The following is a 26527-nucleotide window of genomic DNA, read 5'->3' on the forward strand; positions in this document are numbered from 1 at the left end:
TACATTGTTGTTTCTATCAAGATAAGGACACAGCAGTGAGACAAACTGAAGGCCACACACTGCAGTCATTTGACACCATGAATTGGCCAGTAAGTAATGTCACAGGAAGACAGTTCAGCATTTATTTGACACTGCATTACAAAAAGCTTCAATTACTTACATGTTTATGTGAATAAGGCATGTATTACATACTGTAAAAGTAACACACCTGTAAAAAGTTTTTCACCAGCAGTATAAATGTCTCAACAGTATAAAATCAAACTAGGAACAATTAGACATATTTTTACATACTGTGTTGCCAACCAAGCAACATATCAAAAATGCCCACATCTGATATGGCTCTTTCGATAAGTAAACATCTGATTGATAAAAGCAGCATCTGACAAAAATCATCTGATAATTGCATTAAAAAGACACTGTTTATTTACCTGAAAATTTTGTGCAAATGGTAACTGTAGTCAAATGCCACTGCCCATTCATAAAATGTTGTTCATTACATGTGAACAACATATGTAAACAACATCAATGTGCTTTATTTTTTTCTTTGCCAGAATGCATGTGCTGCCCTCCAGTGGCAGGAGCTTAGATGTGCATTATCTGCAACTGCATGCTGCCATAAGGCACAAAGCTCCAAATCTACCACAAATTTTACACATTAAGATTGCAAATTTAGGGCTAAATGGCCTCTTTCAATGCTAAGCAAAGCTAATATCAGATTAAAAATATAGTGGGAAGAATATTACAGATAACACAGAGCATATTTCAACAAATTCTTCTGCAACAAAACATTTTTAAAATATTTCATAAATCTAGGCCTGTAAAAAAAAAAAAGGGTGAATATCACAAAACCTGTCAAAAACAATTTCAACAGAAAAAAAAATAAAGACTGACATTATGTTTAAGAAAATATAGAAGATTTGGCTTAATTTCAGAATCAAATGTGATTCTTATTTTTGAAAATAATAGTAATATATTATCTATATTGTTAAGTCATTTATATCGTTGTAGTGTTTGTTGCATTGCCTTTATGCTGATTTAAAAAATAATAATTTTAGTTTATTTTTTAATACTATAATAACATCTAATATGTTATAAATAATGAAAATCATTGAGAATAATGTTTAATTGTCATGAAAATAATATTAAAATGCCACCCAAAAAAGCTTTATTTTCTTAGAACATGCTTCTTTCAAAATCTTTCTTTTCTTGTATTTTTTCTTGATATATTTTTGTGATATTCACCTAAAAATAAACATGACAAAAGTTTGGCTGAGCAAACTGTAAAACCAATAAATTGTAAATATGAACCCAGCAAATCATAGAATACAGCATGCAGTCTGTGATTTTGACACCCTTAAATGTTCTCTACTGTTCCAGCATCATCATCATTTAAAATAAAGGAATTTAATGTGCAATGAATTAAAAAGATGGTGTAAATAGAAAACATTTTCTATTTGAAAAAAAAACTGTTTCCAGTGTTTCAAATGCTAGACAGGAACTCTCAAATGATTTCTTGAATTCTCGTCTCTTTCTCAGTGATTCCACACTCCCAAAAGAGGTCTGGATTTGCCCTCTATGATCTGCTCGGCACTGGAGGGTAATAGATCTGCATGGAGTGATCACATACACTGAGGTCTGATTTGCCACTGATGAGTATGTCATTGCTCCAGATTTCATCTGTTGACTTTTCGCAATTGATCAGCTGGAAATCCCTGTCAACACAGATCTCTATTTGGCCCAAAGTCTGAACCTGGCCCCCCTGAGAAATACAGAAAGAAATTAGATCTCACCTCAGCAAAACCGATGGCAAATTGTGGTCCGAGTGAATTTAACTGTTGCCCAGAGCAGAAGAGGAAATCTAAATGGGCTACATTTACTTTCTTAAAGGAATATTTTGGGTTCAATAAAAGTTAGGCTCAATCAACAGCATATTCAAAAAACATTAATTATTTTTTATTTTGAAACGTATGTATTATTTGAGCCGTAACGTTTAATTTCATAAATGTATGTTCTCATGGCAACAAAATTTTATTTTACATTGTGCAGTTTTTCACTCTAAAATTGTTTGTGCTATAGGCTGACCCATTCACTTCCATTGGAAGTGGCTTACTGTAGCCTGGATTTTAAATTGTTTTACAGAAAAGGAGGGACGAGTCTAAATAAATTTTTGTGGTAAATCACCATTATGCCAGTCATTAGTGGCTTTCGCACTGGGTAGTTCTAGGAACTTCTGTGACTTTTATTTTGACGGCGCAACTGACCTTTATTTTGGCGGCGGTGAGAATGCCAGAGGCTGAGCTTATAGTGCTTGCATGGCTCACATTGGTTATTAGATAAAACTATTATACATAGAAAGTAGACAGTATATGAAAGGGTATTAGCATATGCCGTGTGGTTGATGATGTCCAGTGTTGCTAGCTGAGCAGAAATACATAATCATGTTTCGCTTGGTCCCCTCAAAGTTGCGTTGGATTTTCTCCTTAGCGTAATCAGCCCATCTATCACTGTTTTCCATGTTCGTAGAGTTAGTTTGTGGAGTAAATATATAGGCTACAATCTGTCTGATTGCCATAGACTGTAAAAAAATATGGACGTAGTGTCCGTGATGTCACCCGTAGGTTTCTGAAGAGTTTTTTTGAAGCCCAAAGTGGGCGGAGCCGGCCGTCGCCATCTTGGCAGCACGTCACTCCCGGATAAACGAAAATGGGCAAAAAGGCAGGATTAGCTGAAGGGACGTGACGCTAACAGACAGCAGCTATATAGACCAAAACCACTTTTTGTACCAGGCTGTAAACACATTCAAGTTGGGCATTTTAACATGGGGGTATATGGGATTGACTCTTTTTTGGAGCCTGTCTCTAGCGGCCAGTCGATGAATTGTAGTTTAAGTCACTTCTGTGTTGGTTTCAAGAGAGAGACCGGAAGGTTGCCGCTTGGTGCTTACACAGCTTTTTTTTTAAATGGCAGGTGCTGGTGTTTCGCGTGCGTTCAGCCAAGGTCACTGGTAGTTCCTAAAGTGCTGGTAGGAGCTCTTTTTTTTTACTCTGAAGTAGGACCTAAATAAGTTCCTCCAAAAGGAGTTCCAAGAACTAAAATCCTTCCTAGTTCCTGCGGTGCGAACACGCCAAAATCTGGGTACTTCCGCCAATAGTTCTAGGAACTATGAAAAGATTCCTCTGGTGCGAAAGCCCCTATGTTGTCGACTGAGTCAGGAATATTTAACACACAGTCTCAAAGGAATACACACAACACGACAAAATAAAATAAAAAATGCTTCAAAGTCTAAAACAACTTTTCTTGTCTGCTGATGGAAGGGTGCTTGGAATATTCATACATTTTTCATTCATACCTTTCCTGGGTGGACACACTGAATCTTTGGCTTCACTTTGTAGAAGTTGATAAGGGCTGTCTCCACATCATCAAGCTAAAACAAACAGGAAATATGACACATTTACTCACATGTGACCATAATCACATGATTTTACTCTAGGCCAAAAATGGAGAAGTTGAATGAACGCAATTGAACATTGCAAGAAGTCAGGCTCTGTGTATTGAAATGCTGATCTTGCAGCTATCGCAGTGTATACACTGGGCAAATTATACACGCTGCGGTTTAGGATAATGCTTTGAGGCATCTTTATTAGATGGATGATACTTTCGTGAAACTTAAAGCTGGTACATTACAGTAAATACACTCCAACGCAACCACAGCTTCTGGATTATTAATCACAGACCACCTCTCAGGTCAAAGGTCAAAGTAAAATATTTACGTGATCATCTACAGAGGACCACAAATAGTTCAGTATCTCATAAATGATAATTACAGCAGTGAGAACAATTAAACCACTTACAGTGTAATAATGCTCCTCAGAGGGCACGATGTTGTTGTTCCTTAAAAGACTGAAAACACAAAAGACTCATTAGGAAATCAATGTCAACTAGGGATGGGAGGCATGATGGTACAGTAACAGCTAACATTTCTGTGAGATAGCAGAAGTGTTTTAAGCGGTAGTGTTTATACCATTGTAGCTATAATTGTGAAGTCATTATGGGCAGGATTGCTTTAATATACTTATGTACACAATGAGGGAACATGGAGTAATATGGAAATCCAAAGCGGGACGTGCCAACATTAACCCTACAAAGCCTATTGTATCATATTTGATATGCAGCTTTCTAAGGCCTCTAAATTATCAACATGAAAAATAGGGGCAACAATATATATTTTTTATCAACACACAACCAAAATCTTTTTTTAGATTTTGTCTAAAGGTTCTGTAATGCCATATCCTTTACAGGGTTCATTTAGAATTTAAATTGAAGAGTCATGCAAGTATATATGACCTATTTTACAAAATCTTTGAATGAGGCTCCAATCAGAATTTTGAGTCAGAACTATCAGTTTTATAATACTAGCTTTACTGTATTGAGTATTTTAATTTAGCTGAAGTTTTACATAATGCCTGTTTATGGTGACAGTTATCAATCATTTACTTTATAGATAAACGTATATCTTTAGCTTTGAATCCACCAACTTAACTTCCATCTCACGACTTCCTAATTTACCGAAAGCCACACAATCAGAGTATACAGTGACAAGAACCACTGAAAGACAAGAACTCACCTATTAAGGTCATACTTGAGGTACAGCTCAAGAGCTTTGCTAAAGTATTTATGCTCACTATTCAGAGACTCTGCTTTTGCAGCACATGTTCCATGTTTCTGCCATTCATATTTCCTAAGCGCACAAAAACAAATACATTAATAAAATCATAGTAATGCTTAAATGTATTTTACATTTTCAAGTTTTTGACATACCAAAATTCTGGGGAAGAAGGTACTATCAGATCTGGCCAGAATTTCTCCATTTCTGGTAATAAGTCCTGCAAGACATGCACATACAGCATGTCAAGCACATGTCCGTTGAATTAAAATATATGACATGCAACAGGGCAAGAGGGCAAATTACCTCAATCAAAGTGGCATTAAAATGCCAGGATGAGTTGCACCTTACGCCAGTGTTGGGCCTGTAATAACAAAAATATTCTCCAAATACTTCTACCGCCACAAACCATAATCATCCAACTGGCATTGTCACCATTATTGGATGATTTTTGAGATCACATGACAACCAGGGTTGCACTAATATAAAACATTTATCATAAACAATATATCATAACAATATTTGCAGTACACAATGACAAGTATAAAGTTTATGTTACACAAGATGGAGCAGAAGTGAAATGCAGAAAATATAATTTTTTTTTTTATTCAAATAAGAGGCGTTATATTAGCATTATGTATTTTTTTTATGCTTGTGGGTTAGTTAAATGTTTGAGGAAAAGGTGTCTTCAGTTAATACCAAAAGCATATATTTATTACAGCTGATTAACATGATGGCTGCTTTTACAAATCTATACACTTTTATGTTTTTCACCTTCTTTTTTAATACAGAATATCTTCCATAAAAATAAGAAACCAATATAGTCACGATCATGCATGTGCTCCTCAAAAAAGGAAATATTTGTGAGACTTTGACAAACATTACGATGCATTTTGTCTTGATAAACCTACCATAATCCATGCAGAGTCCAATAGCTCAAATTTGTTTTGCATTGTTCCATCTATAAATGAAAAACAGCATAATTGATCCACCTGATACCCAGTGGAGGAGCAATAGATGGCGCGTCAACAATAAAATAATGTCAAGCAAAGGAAATACATTACACTGCAAAATGTCTGTGGCCAGTGTTGGGTCAGGATGAGTTTTGTCCATTCTCCCCTAAAAGAAGCAGACAATTCACAATGTATGATTTCAGTGTGACAATTACAATCTGACATACATTTTGTAAAAAGTGTGCATTTTGTTATACATTATGCATATCATGGTTGCTGAGCAAGAACAAGTTCTTAGAACATTACTTTAAAATGTGATTCTTATTATGAGACGGTTCATTAGTAAATCAAAAACTGTTCGACCAGTGTAGTCGGATATATATATATAGGGTTCGGTTCTTTCTAGTTGATCAAAAATAACTGAATTAATCTGACTCTCTAAGTTATCATGTTCAATATTAATTAACCAAGAACTGTTAGTGTGTTTTGTTTTCATTGCTGTGAAAAGTCACAGGATATCCTGTCTGAGACGTCAACAAGACAGATAACAAAATGTGAAATAAATGTAATAAACCTAGCCTAATTCTTACTAAAGTTGTTTTTACACAAGCTTTGTAATGCCTGTGTAAAAAACAACTTTAGTAAGAATTAAGCTAAATTTATTACATTTATTTCACATTTTGTTATCTGTCCTGTTGACATCTACAAAAAAGAAACAGTCTGATAAGGGCAGTACATTAAGTTCAGTTGAACGTTGTTTTCTAATCTTTAGACACATTGGATTTTATGTAGTGTTTACTGTGTCCTCTATGTACAGTATCTTGTCCAATAAATTCTGGAAAATACAAACATGAGGCTTTACAGTAAGGCTATATTTACAGTATTGATTGTCTGGCTGCTAATGCACCCCAACTTCAAACAGGGATCAATATGTATAAATACATTTATCTAAATGTATTTGAATGACATACCGAGGATGGGCAAAGGCCGTTGAACAGAAATATCCAGCACAAAGTACGACAGCAACTGCAATGAATCTCATTCTTCCAGATGGAGCAAGTCCGTTCATCTAAGAACAAAATAATGATTTATTTCAACGTACATTTTAAAAAGCATCTACAAGACACAGTCAAAACACAGAGCATAACGCAAAGTGGCGTCCAAAACAAACACAAACAACAACAAAAAACACTGAACATAAACTTGCGTTAAGAAGTCATTTACCTTTTATTGTCTGATATACAGTTTAGATATTTTTGTGCAGTTTTTACGTCCTATTAGTATCAGAGAGCAGCAGCGTTTTAAAGGTTGTTATTCAGTCTACAGTATGTGTTAGATCGGACTGTCCCAGCCACTGTTTCAGAAACCGTGCGGTGGAGTCACTTCCCTTCCTTTCCTGTCAGACACACACACTGCGGCCTCTGTGTGCCTTGATCATGTTTACGTTGGTACGTCACTGCGCGTGCGCTGTCAAGTCATGTGATAAACGGCAATTGATGTCATGTGAAGGTGGATTATGCAGATTAAGCTATATGTCTCAACTGGTTTAAACCAGGGAGTTTTCTAATGCCATTGTACAGTTCATTTCGGGTTGGCTATTTGTTTAAGGCGAGACACTACAGGCAAAACACTGTTTTTTCATACATCTGTCAATTTAGAGATTTTGTAAAAGAAAACATACAAAATACACTTTTTTAAGTGTATTATATCTTGTATAGCCCTTTATCTAATTCCGTATGTAGAATTCATTTACAGTACATATCTTTAAAGGCTGTGTTCTCAAAGATTGTTTCTCATGCCCTGAGCCAGAAATCTCCACTTCAGCAGCACTTCCATATACCACACTTTACAGTTTTATGCATTTCTTTCTGAAGGTTTTTACATGGGGGTTTGTTCATTTATAATTTGCCTGATTTTATAGGCTATAACATTTTGTTCCAAAAAAAATGTGACAATGTAGCCTTTTTTTCTTGCTGTTGACAGTATTTTCTGATTTATGGAGTGATAAGTGATATCCAAAATCCCCTATGTAAAAACCTTTAAGTCTAGTATGTCAAAAAATAAAAAATAAATAAACAAGAATTTTTAACCTGGCTTTATCCAATGTTTAGATTTTTGTTCTAGACATGTATGCAAATTGGTGCATATTTAATTAGATAATGCTGCATTTGCATAAACAACATTTCAGAAAACTTGTAATACATTTTTTTGTTGTTGTTGCAATTCTTATTGTAATCAATCAACTGGGGGAAGTATGGGGATATCTAGTTATTTTTTTTAAATTGTATTACCCTATTCACCTGGGGGTATCTTGCTAAAAAGGTATTCTGAATCCCCCCCCTTTTGATTAACTTACAAATAAACAATTTGTCATTAGGACTTTAGGAGGCATATTTTTTTGCTGTATAACAAAGTATTTACGTACTGTAAATTACCCTATTTATTTATTTATTTTATTTTGTGTTTTTTATTTTGAGCTCCCACCCATCAATATTAAAATGTTAGGCCTATATTTGTGTAATACCGTTTGATGCCGCTAGGAGCCTAGTAGGCTAAGCAAGCTAGATCATACATCATCATCCAAACAAAATTGTTGTTGAGCAATAAAAAAACACATACATTAAGAAGCTTTAAAAGTTTCGAGTGCAATTCGTCTTTTTAGCAATTGTGCTAATTCAGAGCAATTGATGCGTCTACTTTAATACATTATTATGATTTATGTTCGACTCACCTTTAACTAAATTAAACTCTTGTTTTTTAAAAAACCCATTCAGTATCCATGCAGCGTCAATTTGAAACGTCTGTCTGGGATCTTAATATCTGAGCGAAATGATGTGGAAAGTTTGTGTAAATGCTATATATAGTCTAATGCCTTTCCATAAATGGGATGCGGGAGAGGCAGCATTCCGCATGGGTAATATTTTGCTTTTCATCAGCTGCTTTCATACAGGCGGGTAGAGGCTCATCTACCTCCGCGTCGCGCTCTTCTATTCTCCTGGGGTGAGTATGTCTGGCCCCCTTATTCACACACTTATTAAATTATAAAGCAGAGTTGTAGAAACAGGTACAAAAACGTTGAGGCTGGAGAAGACTTTTGAACTTTCCCTTGTTGGATATTGATCTATCTCATGATGTTGCTTGAGTGGGAGCTGCACTTGACTTTGAAAGGAATCATAAAACGTTGGCAGTTAAAACATTTTCAGTGCTTGTGAATATGGGTGAATTAATAGCTGGACAAACTTTGAAATTGTTTCGTTTGTTTTTTGAAACAGTGTGTTGGTTGAAATGACCTTTAGAATAGGCTATTTACCCCCTTCCCATGAATGATTGTAGATGCATTATGATCCATTAATTTTTACATGCCAAATATTAGCTATGTTATTGAAAATTGTGCATTTTTTGGTTACACTTTATTTTAAGGTGTCATTGTTACGGTGTAATTATATATTTAAGTACTGAGTAATATTAAGCAACTGCATGCACTTTTTTTTATAGGGTTAGGGAGGATAGGATTAGGATTTGGTTGAGGGTTAGTTGCATGTCATTATGCATCATTTAAGTAGGCTACATGTAGCATATGCAACAAGGACACTGTAAGATAAAGTGTTACCCATTTTTTTCTTCTTATTTTTGATATGCACATTAGATTATAGGCTATTGTATGTGTTGTTCATTTGTGAATGTGAGGACGTAATGCTGCATTTGAGTAAGCATGATTGTCTGTTTATTTGTTTAATTATTTTTCTAAAGAAATGTGAGGAATGTGTTCTTGTTCTTTTGGGCTTTCTTGTTGAGATTGTGTTGCAGTGTAGTTTATTTGTCCTTGTTAGAAGATACACGTTTATGAGGAGTGGTTATCTTTCCATATTTCAGTATGTATGCAACAATAGCATGTGTCTTCAGTATACAGTAGAAATTACCCTGGAATACTGTACCCATCTCCTTGGACTGTCCGATATCCCAACCCCCAAACTCTAATTTTAAACTGCCATGATGTTTGTCTTCCCTATGTCCCAAGGCTCCAGAACACCCCCTCCTCATCATCTCCACAAACAGTTCCACTTTCCTAACCCAAGTCTAATCAGGAGTGTGCCACAATTTGTGTTTACTGCAACACCATGTCCCAAATAACTTTAAGCACTGAAAATGGAAATTGAGGATAGGAATTTGTGCATCCATCAATGCATTTGGTTTTGTCTTGTGTGCAAAGATGGTGCATGTTTTTGTTCCCGTTTTGATTCATAGGTCCTTTGAGGTTTCAATATGGCTGCAGTTGTAACCAGACACAAGCATTTCGATCAAGAATACCTCAATACTGAGTCTAAATATGTTGTTCGCGATTACTCCAGGTAAGGTGAAAAATTACAACAGCTGACTCTTTCTTAGGACATATATTTTTTCACGCATAGACTTTTTATGATCCAACAGGCCATGGAATTGTTTCAAGCAAGTCACAGCTAATCATGATGCTCACAGCAATACTAAAACTAATTGTAATAAAATAGCAACATCATTTATAACATATAAGAACATTATCTGTTGAAGCTTTTCTAATAAACAGTAGCTGAGCTATAACTGATACCGTCGTGCATGTCACTGATTTCCTCTGGGTAGTTGACATGACAAACTTTTGGGAAGTTGACATGGCCTACAGTGTGACATGCTATACTCCATGTAAAACTATTTTCTAATTATGCGTGCAGCTTATATTAGTGAGAGAGAGAGACTACAGTCTACATTTGTCACATTGCAGGACCATTTAATATTAACTAGCATATTAAAATGAAGGTGATAAAAACTAGTGAAGAACTGACAAGAGAGGAGGATTAGTTATAGGGCCTGATGTATGCACTTTCACTTGACCACTCATATCGGTTTCAGAACATGCACTAAATACTCTGATACTGTCTGGAAACTTTTTGCATTTTATAGAGACATGTTTTAAGTTTGACAAGCTTTTCATTTGATCGTTAAAATTGGATATTTTAGGATAAGAAAAAAAATCTTCATTAAAATTATTGTCAAAATTAGTTATCAAAACTAGTTATATTGTAATATACTGTATATCAGGACAAAAGCAGATGCTGGTTTAAAGAACATTTTATGTTATAGAGAAGAGAATTGTGATGATGGCTTGTTTGCCCCTTTTGACCCCCTCTGAGGGGCAAATGGGCAGTTTTCAGTTTCGAAACCATTGTGCAAACCATGGGTAAAGATAATAAATGTCAAATTTTGTATTTTATCAGATTATTATTATAATTTTCTTTTTAAAGTGCATGTTTCTTTTGTTACTTGTTTCTTTCCACTGTAGACTGCCCTAAAATGTCTCGGCTGAAATGCATGAAATATGCATGTTTGAACGCATATCAAAATCAGTAAACTGATTAACCTGGGATGACATGAAGCATTACTGACCCACAGAGATATTATGAATTCTCTGATGAATCTTTCATGCTGTTTGTACCGTTAACATTTTAATATACGAAAATGTGTGTTTTTAGCTCTGCGGCTGAAGAGGTGAAATATCAATACCAAACACAGAAGAGAATCAAGGGAGTGGTAAAGCACTTTAAATAATCACTCCTTTCTTTTTAACAAACTTTTTTTTGACCTGCTGATGTAATAGTTCTTTCATTAGTCAATATGCATTTTATTGTGTGTTAGCTAAAGTGTGCTGAGCAAATCAGAGGTTAAATAGAACTGACTCTTTTCTAGGACATATATTTTGTCATACATAGACGTTTTATGATCCAACAGGCCATGGAATTGTTTGTCTCTTTTCAATAGGTGGATAGGAAGATGCCTGAAAAATACATCCGTGAGGAGTCCATGATCAGGGGCCCCAAGTTTTTGGTTAGACTGAGGTCCCACACAGTGTTTGAAAACAGTGCCATTAAACTTTTCTGCTCGGTGGAGGGATATCCCACCCCACACGTCAAATGGTGAGGTTACTTTTCACAAACAGGCCTGCCGTGCTTCCTGCACACTTGGGTTCTGTGCTAGTTGCTCTCACATATCGTCTGTGGTCATACAGTGTAACTTGTGAGTTTAAAGTTACAGGTCTAGCAGTATATGTGGCCAGCTACAAGAAAGTGGTTCTTTAAATAAAGAAAAAAATATTTTAATTGCATCAAACACTTCATAATATTTTTAATCATATATGGAACAGGCCAAAGAAACGCTAAGTAGATCTGTTGTTTTTAAATCACAAACATTCTACAGGTTCAAGGATGATGTCATCTTGGACATTTCCTCTGGAAAGTACTTTGTGGAGAACAACGCTGGATTCCATGCCCTCACCATCCTCAAGTAATTCAAACTTTACGGTGTACTTTTTTGGATAGGGATGCAATGACAGAATGTGGTTTACTGATGATCTGTATTGAACAGAATGAGTGACAAACTTGAATGGGGACAAAATAAGTGACAAGACTCAGGTTGAGTGCTCATTACATACTCACTTAGTTATTGGATGGCCACAGAAAGCAGGAAACTTCCAAGTTATTAAACTTTCGAAAAACTTTTGTAGGAATCTCAGGAAAAACATGTCCAGGTTGCATTTCTCCCAAAATAAATAAATACACTTGCATAGAACATTTTAAATCCAGTAGGATGTTGCATTGTGACATTACTACTGTATCATGACCATTAAGTCAAATAAAAAAAGTCGTAACACTTTACAATAAGGTTCATTAGTTAACATTAGTTAATGTATTAACTAACATGAACTAACAATGAGTTAACAATACATTTTCAATACATACAACTAACAATACACTTGTTACCGTATCTATTAATCTTTGTAAATGTTGGTTAATAAAAATACAGCTGGTTCATTGTTTGTTTGTTAGTTCACAGTGCATTAACTAATGTTAACAAATACAACCTTTGATTTTAATAATGTATTGGTAAATGGTGAAATTAATATTACCTAAGATTAATAAATGCTGAAGAAGAATTGTTCATTCTTAGTTCATGTTAACCAATGTTGTTAACTAATGAACCTTATTGTACCAAAAAAGTTAATTCCCACCAAATTTGCAATGTGCCTTAGTATTTTTTTTTTTTTGTGCAAGTCCCAGTGGTTATTAAAAAAAAAAAATGTTTTTGCCTTTATGTAAATAATTATTGTAATAACAGTTTATAATAATTAAATTAACAGCGGTACAAGAAATACATAAATAATGTGAAAATAATTAATCATTTTTTACAGTAATAAAATAAGGGAAATATGCATAATTGTCAAACAATTCTAAAACATTTTAATAATTCTAAAATATTCCAAATTTTTTTAGTTCAAATAATTATTTCTTTATAAAATATTTTGTGGTGCAATTTGACCTCAAAGGATATGCTCTTAGACATTTCATGAGATTCACCCTCTAAAATACATTTAAATGTTACTAACAAGTGAATTTCCACAAAAGGAAGTCATGTCAATGGGATTGCATGTGAACTTTTCCAATTTAGTCCAGGGCTGGTCGCCCACGTCTTGAGCTGCTGTCAGCTGTTCATGTCAAAGTGCTGAGTCTGGTGTCATCTGACACTCCGGCGCCTTACAGAGAGATGACTTTCACTGCTGTCACCCTGTCAGTCCCACAAAAACTCACCCTGGCCCTTATGTCACTTTCCTGATGGCTTCTTGCATTCAGAGGCCAAATCTCACAGGTGAATCTTGGTGTTCCACATTTCCTCTAAAATGACCAAACCTTTCACTTTTTGACAGACAGCCATGCTTCTCAAGACCGCAGGGGCTATGAGAACGTCTCTAATATAGTACGGTCACGCCGAAGGTCACATTACAGTCTTCTCATTTTCCTTTCCCTTGCGTCTCGTGTTTGCCATTCAAGCCTTAGAGGCTCCCGTGTTGAACACGTTTCGAAAGCAGGCGCTAGTCTACATTAGCATTTAGTTTGGAGCAATTATCCTCTTGACATTAGAGCATTAGTTAACTGCCAATTTATCCATCATGATGGGGAAGCACTTTACGTGCTTTCCAAATGTCAATTAGGAAATGACTGTGGCATATATCCAATCAAATAGCAATCATGTTGATTATTTATTGACTGATTAATTAGTGGAGTGGGAGAAGACTGTGTTGCGGTCCAGTCGTGTATTGATTGAAGTTGTAGACACCTGTGAATGAGTTATACATGTTTTCTGTAGGTGTGCAACTGATGACACTGCAATGTACACGGCTGTAGCCTCAAACTTGCACGGACAGGCTTCCTCCCAGGCCTCCGTCATTGTGAAGAGTAAGCTTTTTTCTCCTGTTTTCTGGTATCTAAGCATCCTTACAATAAGATACAATTTGCAGGAGAACCAAAAAGTCTACAAATTACAAATGTGTTTTTTATCCAAACGTAGACTATGATCCCTTTCTTTAAAAAGTCAATATATACTCTGGTAACACTTTACCGTTCCTTCATTAATGAATAACTACGCAGGAACAAATGAGTAATACACTATTAACACTCTAGTAACTACTATTAACTAGCAAGAAACTCTGATTAATGAATTAGTAAGTAATAGCGCTCAGTTGAATGTGGTAGTTCCCTATTAGCTAATCAGTAACTATTTTTTTTCTTCTTAAGAAACTACTAATTATTTGGATCAGTATTCTAAAGTGAAAAACATGATAACTACCTAATATTGACTCAAGTCATTGTAAACTTTTGAGATATTTATTCGATTTTGAATAGTAATTCCTTCCGATGTGTTCCCATGATCTTCACTTTAGAATACTGATCCAAATAATTAGTAGTTCCTTTAGAAAGATGTTGTAACAGTTGAGTCATTACTATCCAAAACCTTACAAAAACCCATTAGTAGTTCCTTTAGAAGGATGTAGTAACACTTGATTCATTACTGGTTACCATTACCTTATATTATACATTATGCATTATTAATATTAATTATGAACCTGTTAATAGTAGTTCTTAGTAGTCTTCATTAAGGTATGAAAAATAGTAGTTACTGATTAGCTAATATGAACTACCACATTCGACTGAGCGCTATTACTTACTAATTCATTAATCAGTTTCTTGTTAGTTAATAGTAGTTACTAGAATGTTAATGGTGCGTTACACATTTGTTCCTGCGTAGTTATTCATTAATGAAGGAACAGTATTCTGAAGTGTTACCTTTACTTCTGGTTGTGTCTGCTTTATAGGGTGCAAGGAGGAAGAGAAGTCCAGTCCTTATTCCTGGATGCCTTACCAGTGTAAGTGGGAAAGCCTCCTTTCAATAAAGAGTGAATAACTGGGATGATTTAAAAACAGGTCATGAAAGAAAGGAACTGTTTTGTTGTTTCTCAGATGCCATTTTACCTGAAATCAAGTACACAAAGATTAACATCACCTTCACTGAAACGTTTGGCGTGACCTTTGGAAAAGAAGGCGAAAAGGCCACATTGACCTGCAAGATGACCATTAACCCCAACCTTGCCAACCTGCAACCTGAGGCGCTGTGGTACCGAGATGGTAGGAAGTGGCCACCAAAAGTCACACCAGTTATTCTTATTGTTAAGAATAATTCATAGGTCCCTTTTTAAGCATGTCATTTTTGTGCACTGCAAACATAATGACTGTTTTTAATCTCCTATTATTTACTGACTGACAAACACGTGCCAGTTGGTTGAGCCAGTCTTTTAAGTCCGTTTTTTGTGCTGCTAGTGGCACAGAAATTACACACTTCGCTCATTGATATGATTTATCATATGATGTAACTTTTTGGACCTAAGCAACAGAGGAATGTGAGAGCATACATCTCACATTTTTGGCGCAGTTGTTGACATTGCTTTTAAAATAAATGTGTTTAAGTAATTACTGCTATTTATTGTTATACTGATGAATATAAATTCCTGCTTTTAATGATAGTTTTTTAATGATAGTTAATGATAGTGAGGAAAATTTGTTTTTTATTATTTTTTTATTCTAGATACTATGTTACTTCTGCAAATGCATAAATAATGAAATATATATTTTGGTGAAAGGCTGGATAATACTAAAACTTTTTTTATTTTTTGCTGAAATTTTTATAGCTATTTAACTGTCCTAATGACAACTGCAACTGATTCATTGTTGAGTCATTCACTCCGGTCAGATATTAATTTTCAAGTTGTTTTGTAGGTTTTTGTTTTGCAGTTAAGTCATGTACTAAAGAAATAGCTTTTTATGTCTAGTTGTAGTTTATGACTCATTTCACTCCAATCTCATTATATTCTACAAAAGTAATAGTTTCATTTTCTCTCCTCTGATACCCCATGTTGTTTTTTTGGCCCTCCAGAGCATCTCCTGAAAGAGTCGAAGTGGGTGAAAATGGAGTCTGGGGGAGGTGTTGCCAAGCTCACGCTTACTCAACTCGCTAAGGATGATGAGGGTCTTTACACCCTCCGCATGGTGACAAAGGGAGGTGATGCGGTCCACAGGGCTTACGTCTACGTTGATGGTAAAGAGTTATGAACTTTTCCCAGGCTTGATGGAAAATCTTATGTGATTCTTTTGATGGCCTTTAAAGGTCCAGATTAGCATAATTCATCTCTGACAATCTCATATAGAACATACATCTGTTTCAGAGTGATTCCCCTTAGTGCATCAGTGATGTGTAGGAGTCATCATGTTTTGCCTTGACAGATGGTCCACCTCCAGTTCCTCAAGCTCCCGGAGCCCCAATGGACATCAAGATCCATGACGCTAATAGAGATTATGTCATCGTGTCCTGGAAACCTCCTAACACCACCACTGAAGGACCCATCATTGGATTCTTTGTTGACAGGTGACTGCGCTGACTAAGGTGTCTGTCTGGGAGTTGTTTTATTGAATACATTTATTTAAATGATCTTGATACAGTGTCCTCAAAAAAGTATTTGGACGCTTTAAAATGTCTGAATGTTGTTGCTCTGAGCTAATTTTTGAGCCAGTTTTTCAATGATTTTTAATCAACACAACATGGATCCACTAAACACTAGCTTAGTCACTGCAAAACATCTCGGTTATGACTGCAAACCTGGTTCCCTGAGAAGGGAACGAGATGCTGATGATGATATGGGAATTCCTCTGCGTGATTGTGTCTGAAGCACATCACTTATTGGTGGAACATCATCCTGTGACACATGACTTCATAACCAGGAAGCTATAAGGGATACACGTACCAAACATCGTAAGTTTCTGATTGTCTGAAGGAAGTCGCTCACAGGCATGGAGGAGGAATGCAAGGTGACGTAGCGTCTCATTCCCTTCTCAGGGAACCAGGATTACAGTCGTAACCGAGACATTCCCTTTCAAGGCAACTCTATGCTGCGTCTGAGGGTAATGCTATGGGAACATTAATACCCACTACGATATACTGACAAGTACCTGTCCTAGTGTGAATCATGGCGAGCACATGCTTAGGACATCAGCACTTCAGAACCCGGTGTGGAGTCCAAGTCTAGTCAAGTCAAGTCACCTTCATTTATATAGCGCTTTATACAATGCAGATTGTTTCAAAGCAGCTTTACAGTGATAATAGGAAATTAATGTAACAAATATTGTTTTGGCTGTACAGTAGCTCTATAAAAAAAGTCACTGTCCAGCTTAACCCTCCTGTTACCCTCAAATGTACCAATATTTTAATTTAAACCCCCAGAATATTTTTTTTTTTCCAAATGTTTGAGTCAGGTACTTTGTTTCTTTGAGAGGTACCAATGAGAGGTACAGTTTCTCAAGCGTCTGCTCATTATCCATAATGTGTCCACACCCACGCTAATCATCCACGCGTGAGCCATGCTAACCTGTAAACACCCCATCACCTCAAAACAAAGCATCAAACTTCATCATTCCTCTGCATCATTTTCTCAAAACTACAAACTTTTACATACATGCTGCTCACATATTATTGTAGCAGAGTTTGTGCTGAATACAGTGTAATCAGACTTTAGCCATGGAAATGTTATTACAGAAATAAGTACAAATGTCAGGGCATATCAGAACACCTCCAGGGCCCAGAAAACACCTCAGAAATGAGAGGGTTAACTCGCTGGAAAACACTGCGCCCCGAAACACCAGAGGTGGCCGATTAATTTCCTGAGAACACAGAGCCAAAGCGAGTGCATTTCGAGTTATAAGTTCGGTGCCCTGAAGCGGTTGACCGGCAGGGAATAAGCAAACATACTTCTCCAGTACCCTCCTCAGAGGGGGGAGCTTCCCAGAGCTGCAATGTCACTGGGCGGACACTGAAAAAATTAACTGGCAGATTGTCTCCCTAAAGGCACCAAAGAGAGTGCACACTGGTATAGACCACTTCTCCCTGGATGGGGCCTGACCCATCTGGCATCAGGGCCTCTTAGCCGAAGCCGGTCCTCAGTTCCGACCGCCCCACAAAGACATCGGCTTAGAGAGCCATCCAGAGCCCCATTCTTTTTGAGGGGGAGCTCGAAGCAACACTCTGTTTTTGCTGTTGCCGATGTGAGGAGCTAGTAGACGGCTGGGGCCGGAGTCCGGCGAGGGAAGAATCTCTGGAATGCTGCCACCTGTTTTTTTTGCCTCCTAAAAATTTTCGACGACTGCATCAATGAAGAGACCAGGGGAAAGCAGGGCATCCAGCAAAAAGGACGTCCTTTTCTTTTATATCAGATCAATTTAACAATAAATGCCTCTCCGTAGCCACCAGGGCTGCCATTGACCGGCTAATAATTAATTTGTTACATTTATATAGTGTTGCCATACACTATTTATGTATAGTATTTATATATACTGTACAGCCAAATTGCGCCAGAACGCACACCACACACCAGCTTATTGGTGGAGAGGAGACAGTGATGAAGCCAATCAGTATATGGGGATGATTAGGAGGCCATGATGGACAGAGGCCAAGGGGCAAATTTAGCCAGGATGCCGTGGTTACGCCCCTACTCTTTTTCGAAGGATATCCTGGGATTTTTAATGAACACAGAGAGTCAGGACCTCGGTTTTACATCTCATCCGAAGGACGGTGCTCTTTGACAGTATACAGTAGTGTCCCCATCACTAGACCCACACAGACCACAGGGTGAGCACCCCCTACTGGTCTCACTAACACCTCCTCCAGCAGCAACCTGGTTTTCTCAGGAGGTCTCCCATCCAAGTACTAACCAGGCTCAGCCCTGCTTAGCTTCAGTGGGCAACCAGTCTTGGGCTACATGGTGAAATGGCTGCTGGCCGGAACTGATAGCTGGGGCTGTCTCTTTGGTGGCCCATCTACGTGTGTATCCCCTACCGTAATGAAATGCGGACAAATGAGGGTTTTTATGGAATGTTATACGTTGTTGTTGTAAACAAAAGTAAAAGAGTGATGCACATTCGTTGCATTTTACTGTGAAATGAGAGTTCTGTGTCTTCATTAAAATCAACACATTAATGATTTATCCCACCCGCAATTAATTGGAATGTAATTTTTTATTACTTGACAGTGTCTGCTGATATAACCGCGATCCGTGCATCAGTACTGTGGTTATACAAAGCAAGCAGCACTGACTAGAGCCAACGTTGCGGAACACACCGAAGAAATTAAACCGACTGACGCTCAAAAACGGCCCAACATTGCCCGATGGCCGAATGTTGGCTTGGTGTTTTTCTGACTTTAGATATCTCACTAATTAAAACACCTGATTCAACTCATCAACTTTATATTAAATAGGGTATATTAAATAGGGTGTAACCCTCGGCCGTTTCGGTTTAGTCACAATGGGGTCAGATTATACTGTGTCAGAGTTAGAAGTGTTTAAAAAAAAATTGACAGACAACAGTTGTTGCAAAAGCAAGGGTGTATTTACAATATTTTCATGAGACTTAAAACACCTTACCCTTAAACAGTCCGAATGAATCCCAGTGTGTTGATAGTCCTAATGCAAATGTCCAACAGTGTAAATACAATCCAAGTGATAGTCAAAATGCTTGTAACTGGAAAGGTAAGAATACAACTCCTCAGTCCGGGTTCGGTGATCATCAGCGCATTTGTTAGTGACCTCTAATTGTTTGCCATGCTGCTTCCTTTATGCAGTTTACTTCCTATTTCCTGTCATGTGATCACTCACATGACAGGCAGACCCATAATCATATAAAGTATTACACACATAAAACAGATTAGATAAATTAAATTGACTAAAATGACTAAGACAGCATGTAAACATATTTAAACTCTAATTTGCATAATATCATTATAATATATAGAGCGGTTGAAACGTGGCATATGTGACAGTGTCACAAGGGAGATATAAAAACCATTCTGGGATGTTGGTCCTAGTTGAGAAACACTGGTAGTGTGCTCGTGGTTTCTGTAAAATAAATTTACCTTGGTTTGATATTCTGTTGTCTGAGACAAAGACATTCATACATTTTAAAGTGTGCTTTAAGTGTTATATTAAATTGAAGTAGCTTAATTGCAGGTTCTCTGTAATACAAAAGAAAGTCCCTTCTTCCAAGTTGCTTATACAAACACATATTTTTTTCCTGGAACATAGGTTACTTTGCATATGCTAGTACAGCCTGTGATTAGTTTGTTCCCTGTCACTTTTAACTGCACTAGTATCGAGCTGAAATTGACTCTTGTCGGAGATCGAAATTTAAGTGATGCATGGATCAGCAATTATGTATGAATGCTCTTTAGCTCAAATCATCTCCTCAGAATGTAAAAGTGGGTTGTAAATATCAGTCTTTCAGAGTAATGTGGAAGTAATGATAGGAACATCTTGTTTACTGTCCATATTTGTTGTTTTTCATGTTTTTCCTTTCACTTTTGTTGGGCAGATGTGAAGTTGGAACAGAGAACTGGGTGCAGTGTAACGACTCCCCTATTAAGATATGCAAATATCCCGTGCAGGGTCTGTTTGAGGGACACTCTTATTACTTTCGTGTGCGTGCCGTCAACTCGCGTGGCATTGGCAGACCCTCCAGAGTATCTGAACCCATTGCCGCTCTGGACCCCACAGAGTTTGAGAGACTTCATAGTAAGCAAAAACGTCTTCATACGGTTATGTTTATTTACTCGATTTTGTGTTAATAATGCTCCTTATGTACTGGTGTTTGTTTCAACAGCCACAAAACTTGGTGGGAGACTTGACGTTGTGACTTACTATGATGACCTTGAAGGTACTGTATAATCCTGGTTTATTTACTGAAAATTTTGGAAAATTTTAAAGTGTGATTTGTATGTCTGTGAAAGTCATGGAAATGTATGTAATCGATTAAAATAATGGAACGATCTTGGAAATTTCAATAATATTTCAATAATAGTTAATTCTTTCATTTGGAACGACCTAACTAAGAAAATGTCCCTGTACCTCAGTGCCCTTCAAGTGCTCAAAAATGACATCCATACTGCATCCTTAAATATTGTGTGGCGGAACTGATATCATTCCGTTTGTTCACTCAGTCACTCTACCTTTGCATATGTAATCTGTAATAGATGACAACAGCTGTCACTTTGTGCTTTTCCCCATTATTCTTTTCATGGTTTTCGCTTTCAAAATTAGCAATAATTATCCAGCCCACAATTGGTTCTCTTCGGAGAGATACTGATTAGTTTTTGATGAGAATTCCATCAGGAAGGGAACGTACAAACATCTGTGGTTCTTTTTCAAGTTGAAATGAACACATTAACCAGTGTCACCCATGTGCATATATAAGTGTATGTGTGTACAGATAACAGTGTCAGCAGCAGCAGCAGCAGCAAAGATGATATTTATATCAGTCCATAATATTAAAGTTGCTTTTAAAGCTAGTGAAAATGGTGGGATATTTCCTAGTGTGTGTGTGTGTGTGCGTGCGTATTGGTGTGTGTCTATGTGTTCAGGGTAGAACAGTAATTCTGTTTGATGTGGTTTGCCTGCAGCTGAGGGAAAAGCTCCAGGACCTCCCTCTAAAGTCTGCACTTCAGAGACGGACCGAACATATGTTGTGCTCAGTTGGGTCCCTCCAGTCTACCATAGCAAAGCCCCCATGTGGTATTACATTGAGAAGGTTAGTTTCAGCTCACTTCCAGACATTAACCCAGCCGAATAGTCACAAACTTTAATTCAGCAGTTTGGTTGGTTTTCTTCTTACATCACCTTTAATCAATTAAGAAACATCTAACATCTAAAATAAGAATATGGAGTTCTCAGTTATCCCAGTTATCAGTTGTTTCAGATTCTCTTCCTTCAAAAAACAAAAACAACAAATAAATGAGTCAATATACTAAGAGCAGAGTGTCACTGTCATGGACTATTATTGTGATATTCCTTTAGGTCCTGTTTCCCGGCTCTGTTTAGTTTAGTTTTTCTTGGATACTATGTATCTATGTCTTAATTTGTTTGATTTGCTCCTGTCTGTCATTATGTTCGTCTGGTATTTATACTCCCTGTAATGTTCAGGGCTGCGTTCTCCGATAACGTTGTCTCTTAGCGCGCTACGAAGACTCAAAAGGTACACCTTAACTACAGGTATACCTTTCCTACGTGTGTTCTCCGAACTATACCTTAGGATGTTGCTTAAGGTAAACCTTCTTAAGTTCGACCTTAGCAGGTGCTGTCCATGGTGGAGGCGCTGAATAGGTTGATATCGATGCCTCGATGATCGATTGTGCGCTCTTTCCTTCACAGCGGTATAGGTAAAGTATTGAGAAAACAATGTTCTTTATAAAGAAGCGTTTTAGAAATAGTAGCCTACAAACTGCATTTATCGGGGCTCATTGAAATATGTACATGCAGAAATAAATATGAGTATGTGTTTATAATTTAGCAAGTGTGCAATCCCAAACCCTCACGGCCATAAGTGTGTTAATGTTCTCCACAACGTATGCTGATTATCCACCAGCCATGTAGTTGACATACACTAACTGGCTCCGCGGACGGCGCCGTCTTTGATTTAAAACAAGTACTCGCTGTCTTGCTGCCATAGCTATAAAGTTTGTGTAAACTCATCTTTCTTTATATAGACTCCTAAGCCTTTTCTGTCAAATGGTTCGCCAGCTGATGTGCCTTAGGATAGTAATTAAAAAAGCTAACAACCATTAGTGTATGGAAACTTTATTAATGAAAACACTTCCATACACTGGGTGTAGGCTATAACAACTTAAGTATTTTATGTGTAAATTTTTAAAGTAAAGTAAAAATGTAATTTTAATACTAAATCAGATTTTATATTAAATGTTCATATAAAATTTTCTATGTGTAATTAAACTGCGATGTAAAAAAGCTTTTTGCGTAGTGGTGGCCACTAGCGGTATGAACCGTCAGCAGCGATAAGGTATAGCTAAGATCGCTCCAGACCAACCTTACGAACGTATGACTTACAGAAGGTATACTTAACTAAGAAGGTTTCGGAAACCACGTATTAACGATAAGGTACTTCTTAAGGTACAACTTAAGAACGACGTAGCATTAAGGTAGTTTCGGAGAACGCAGCCCAGTTCAGTGTCGGCTCTCGTTTATCATTTAAGTGGTTTGCGTTTATTTCTTGCGTTTATTTAGTTCCTGTGTTTGTTGGTTTAAAATAAAGACTCTTCACTTGTATCTTCGTGTGTGCTTACCATGACACATAACACACAGATTTACAAAAATTACTCAATGAGAAATGTTGAGTTCATATTGGGAACTCTGACTTGTGATTGTAGACTTTGATATTGTGGCAAATCCATTGTCAATCATTTGCTCTATTGCTCTATTTAATCTCATTACTGTCTAGGAATATTTGCGATTTAAAAAAGCCTTTCACAGTAAGGAGCACAGCAGTCATTTTGCCATCTCATTTTACAATACATATTTGTGTAATCGTGTGTTTTTAATGGCTGTGGTCTCATACAGCTTCAAGTCGGAGCAGGATCGTGGCAGAGAGTGAACACTAAAGTACCCATCAGATCACCTCGCTATGCCGTCTTCGACCTGTCCGAGGGAAAGGACTATCTCTTCCGTGTGCTATCCGCTAATATGTACGGCATCAGTGATGCTTCCGAGCCTACCGATGCCATAACAACACTTCAACTGAAGGGTAAATGCTCTAAATCCACCATGTCAAAGGCCACCACACCACTGATGCATTTAGTAAAGATATTAAAATGTTGAAACTGTTGCATATGAAATGGAATATAGATCTTTGAAGTTTGGTCAGGTTGTGACTTTGATGTTGGTTTTAAGGCAGTAATGAACTTTTATCTGCCTTTCTGTAGTGGAACTAATTCATGCATGATAGGTCATTAAGGGATTGATTAGGCTGGTTGGTGAAGTCACCCCTGAAATGAAGCTCTGTGTTCATTCAGGTGTGCCCTCAGCTCCTGGACAAGTTGTTGCAACCAGGGAGACAGATACCTCTGTTCTAATTCAGTGGGCACCTCCAAAGGATCCCAATAACCTGATTGGATATTACATTGATTCTTGCGTGAAAGGATCTAAGGACTGGACCTCATCCAATCACAAACCCAATAAGCATACCAGGTATGTGCTTAGTCAAGGTGAAATTATTTGAGGCAAATTCCACGAATAGAGACAAAAGGGTCTGAAACTCAGGTCAGAAAAACTCTTGAAAAATGTTTAACATTTAATGAACGTAAATAAAATAAAACAAAATATTAAGAAAATATTCAAAGAAATTAAATTAGGGTAACACTTTATTTCGATTGTCCACTTTAGACATTCTACTAACTATAAGTAACTTTGCAACTACATGTCAACTAACTGTCATTAGATTATTAGTAGACTGTCTGCTTAATATCTGCTAACACTTTATTTTGATGGTCCCCCAACAGACATTCTACTGACTATAAGTAACTTGGCAACTACAAGTCAACTTATTCTACTAATCCGAACCCTAACACCTTAACCATAACCTAACAGTCTACTGACAGTCTACGACACTCCTCCTATACTCTAATGAGAGTTAGTTGACATGTAGTTGCAAAGTTACTTGTAGTTAGTAGAATGTCTAACGTGGACTATTAAAATAAAGTGGAACCCTAAGTGAGTAACCTCAGTAACATTACCTCAGCCAATCACAAGGCGTGAAAAATAAAGCATATACTGGTCAAACACTTGATGAACTAGGAAAGCCATTGGTTTTAATAACTTGCCTCATGTTTCTCTTATATGGTCATTCAGCAAACTTACTATTGAGAGAAAAAACATTGAGCCATTCAAATATTTAAAATGCAACATTTACTATTCAGCAGCATTTAGCTCACAGGAACATTAATCTCTATGACGGTAACTTTAAATATTATCCTATAACAATTTTTTTTAAATTATATTTACATACATATTTAATTCATTAATCCATATATTACACAAAATAGAACTTTAAACATGATTATATTTATGAGTGACAATTAAAGGTCCCGTTGCATGCGATTCCATGTTTCAAAGTTTAGTTAGTGTGTAATGTTGTTGTTAGAGTATAAATAATAAACTGTAAAATTATAACGCTCAAAGTTCAATGCCAAGCGAGATATTTTATTTAACAGAAGTTGACTACAAAAAACGCCTGGATTGGACTACACCCCTCTACATCCTGCTTTAGTGACATCACCAGAACCGTGTTTAGACTAAACTCCGCCCACAGGAACACAGGCGTATTGATGGCGAAATGTCAACAGACGGTTGATGTTTATCTATAATCGGATACCGCAAAAGTTTAATTCGAAGTTGTTAGTTTGCTCTGTCCATTTCACCACGGACTGTTTTTCTAACCTGGGATAATATCAAGCAGGCTTCTCTCAGCGTTTCATACTGACGAAGGGGGCAATTTCAACTATATTCCAGCAAGCGGTAAGTACAAGTAGTGATTTAATATGGAAGTAGCGATCAACTTCACATCGTTTCTCTTAGTAGGATGAAAATAATCTTACTTAAACTGTGATTAATATACAGAAAGCGATCACAGAACAATCCCTTTCCAATCGGCCAAGCTGTGACACACAGCGCGAGTTTATATGGACACTTGCCAAAACTCGTTATGAAATCAATGACGCTGTTACACTGCACAACGAAGCTCTTACTGTATTTACGATTGTCGAGTTCACGCGCATGATCATAGGTACTAAACCAATGCGCGTGAACTCGACAATCGATTACTATGGACTTTGACCGAAAACAGGATGTAAATACAGGTATGAGCGCTGGCTAAATAAATATCATTTTTATTCATATCTTTCACATCTACTGCAGTCAGATTGACCCGTGTTCACTCCGAAGGAATCACTCACATGACCTGTGCACTTGTAATGACACATCAAGGATGTTAAGAGGCTAAAAGCAGGTTTAAAACTTGCCCCATTGAAGTCAACAGGGTGCAAATTTTAAAAAGAGGATAACACGGTGTAGGCAACACCGATTTTTGTCATTGTTCTCTGTATTGACAGCACTCCAAATGTACAAAAAAATGAGCTCAATGTTAAAATTGACCGGAGTTCTCCTTTAACGTAACCTATTTGTAAAACAAGCAGCTCTGGAAAAAACTAAGAGACCACTTTGAACATTTTTTGTTTTATTCTATAAACTACTAACAACATTTCTTCCAAATATCATTAAAGCATTTATTTGCAGAAAATGACAACTGGTCAAAATAACAAAAAAGCAATGCAATGTTTTCAAACCTTGAATAATGCAAAGAAAACAAGTTTATATTAATTTTTAAACAACACAATACAGTTGTTTTAACTTCAGAAGAGTTAAGAAATCAGTATTTGGCGGAATAACCCTGATTTCCTATCACAGCTTTCATGCGTCTTGGCATGCTCTCTTACCAATAAGTCACATTCCTGTTTGGTGAGTTTATGCCACTCCTGGCACAAAAATTCAAGCAGTTCACCTTGAAACTATTTCATTACATTCTATTGTGTTTTTAAGGAGGAAGCGCATCCATCCTTACCCTGGAGTTGGTTCACCCTCTGTCTATGATTGTGTTGTTTAAAAATGAATATAGAC

General features: G+C 36.9%; 2 protein-coding genes across 2 annotated transcripts in view; one reads left to right on the top strand and one right to left on the bottom strand.

Moving 5' to 3' along the window:
• Positions 1–214: 214 nt before the first annotated feature.
• On the bottom strand, positions 215–7074 carry rnaset2 (ribonuclease T2). The gene is made up of 10 exons (XM_079854871.1): positions 6841–7074; positions 6588–6685; positions 5728–5782; positions 5575–5624; positions 4970–5027; positions 4819–4883; positions 4625–4738; positions 3852–3900; positions 3350–3424; positions 215–1759 (listed from the first exon to the last, which is right to left on the bottom strand). Exons 2-10 carry the CDS (start codon positions 6683–6685, stop codon positions 1574–1576), a joined length of 750 nt encoding a protein of 249 aa, XP_079710997.1. The 5' UTR covers positions 6841–7074; the 3' UTR covers positions 215–1573.
• A 1418-nt stretch (positions 7075–8492) lies between these two features.
• The window catches only part of myom2b (myomesin 2b), a 63032-nt gene continuing 44997 nt past the window's right edge, over positions 8493–26527 (top strand). Inside the window, exons 1-15 of the mRNA XM_079854873.1 lie at positions 8493–8616; positions 9862–9965; positions 11118–11175; positions 11404–11558; positions 11839–11925; positions 13783–13871; positions 14789–14839; positions 14934–15098; positions 15904–16065; positions 16251–16392; positions 20382–20581; positions 20670–20723; positions 21466–21593; positions 23417–23600; positions 23869–24043. Coding sequence (XP_079710999.1) covers positions 9880–9965; positions 11118–11175; positions 11404–11558; positions 11839–11925; positions 13783–13871; positions 14789–14839; positions 14934–15098; positions 15904–16065; positions 16251–16392; positions 20382–20581; positions 20670–20723; positions 21466–21593; positions 23417–23600; positions 23869–24043 — 1736 coding nt within the window. The 5' untranslated portion in view covers positions 8493–8616; positions 9862–9879. The remainder of the gene's footprint in view (positions 8617–9861; positions 9966–11117; positions 11176–11403; positions 11559–11838; positions 11926–13782; positions 13872–14788; positions 14840–14933; positions 15099–15903; positions 16066–16250; positions 16393–20381; positions 20582–20669; positions 20724–21465; positions 21594–23416; positions 23601–23868; positions 24044–26527) is intronic.

This window comes from Squalius cephalus, assembly GCF_949319135.1.
Source record: "Squalius cephalus genome assembly, chromosome: 21".
Taxonomy (NCBI): domain Eukaryota; kingdom Metazoa; phylum Chordata; class Actinopteri; order Cypriniformes; family Leuciscidae; genus Squalius; species Squalius cephalus.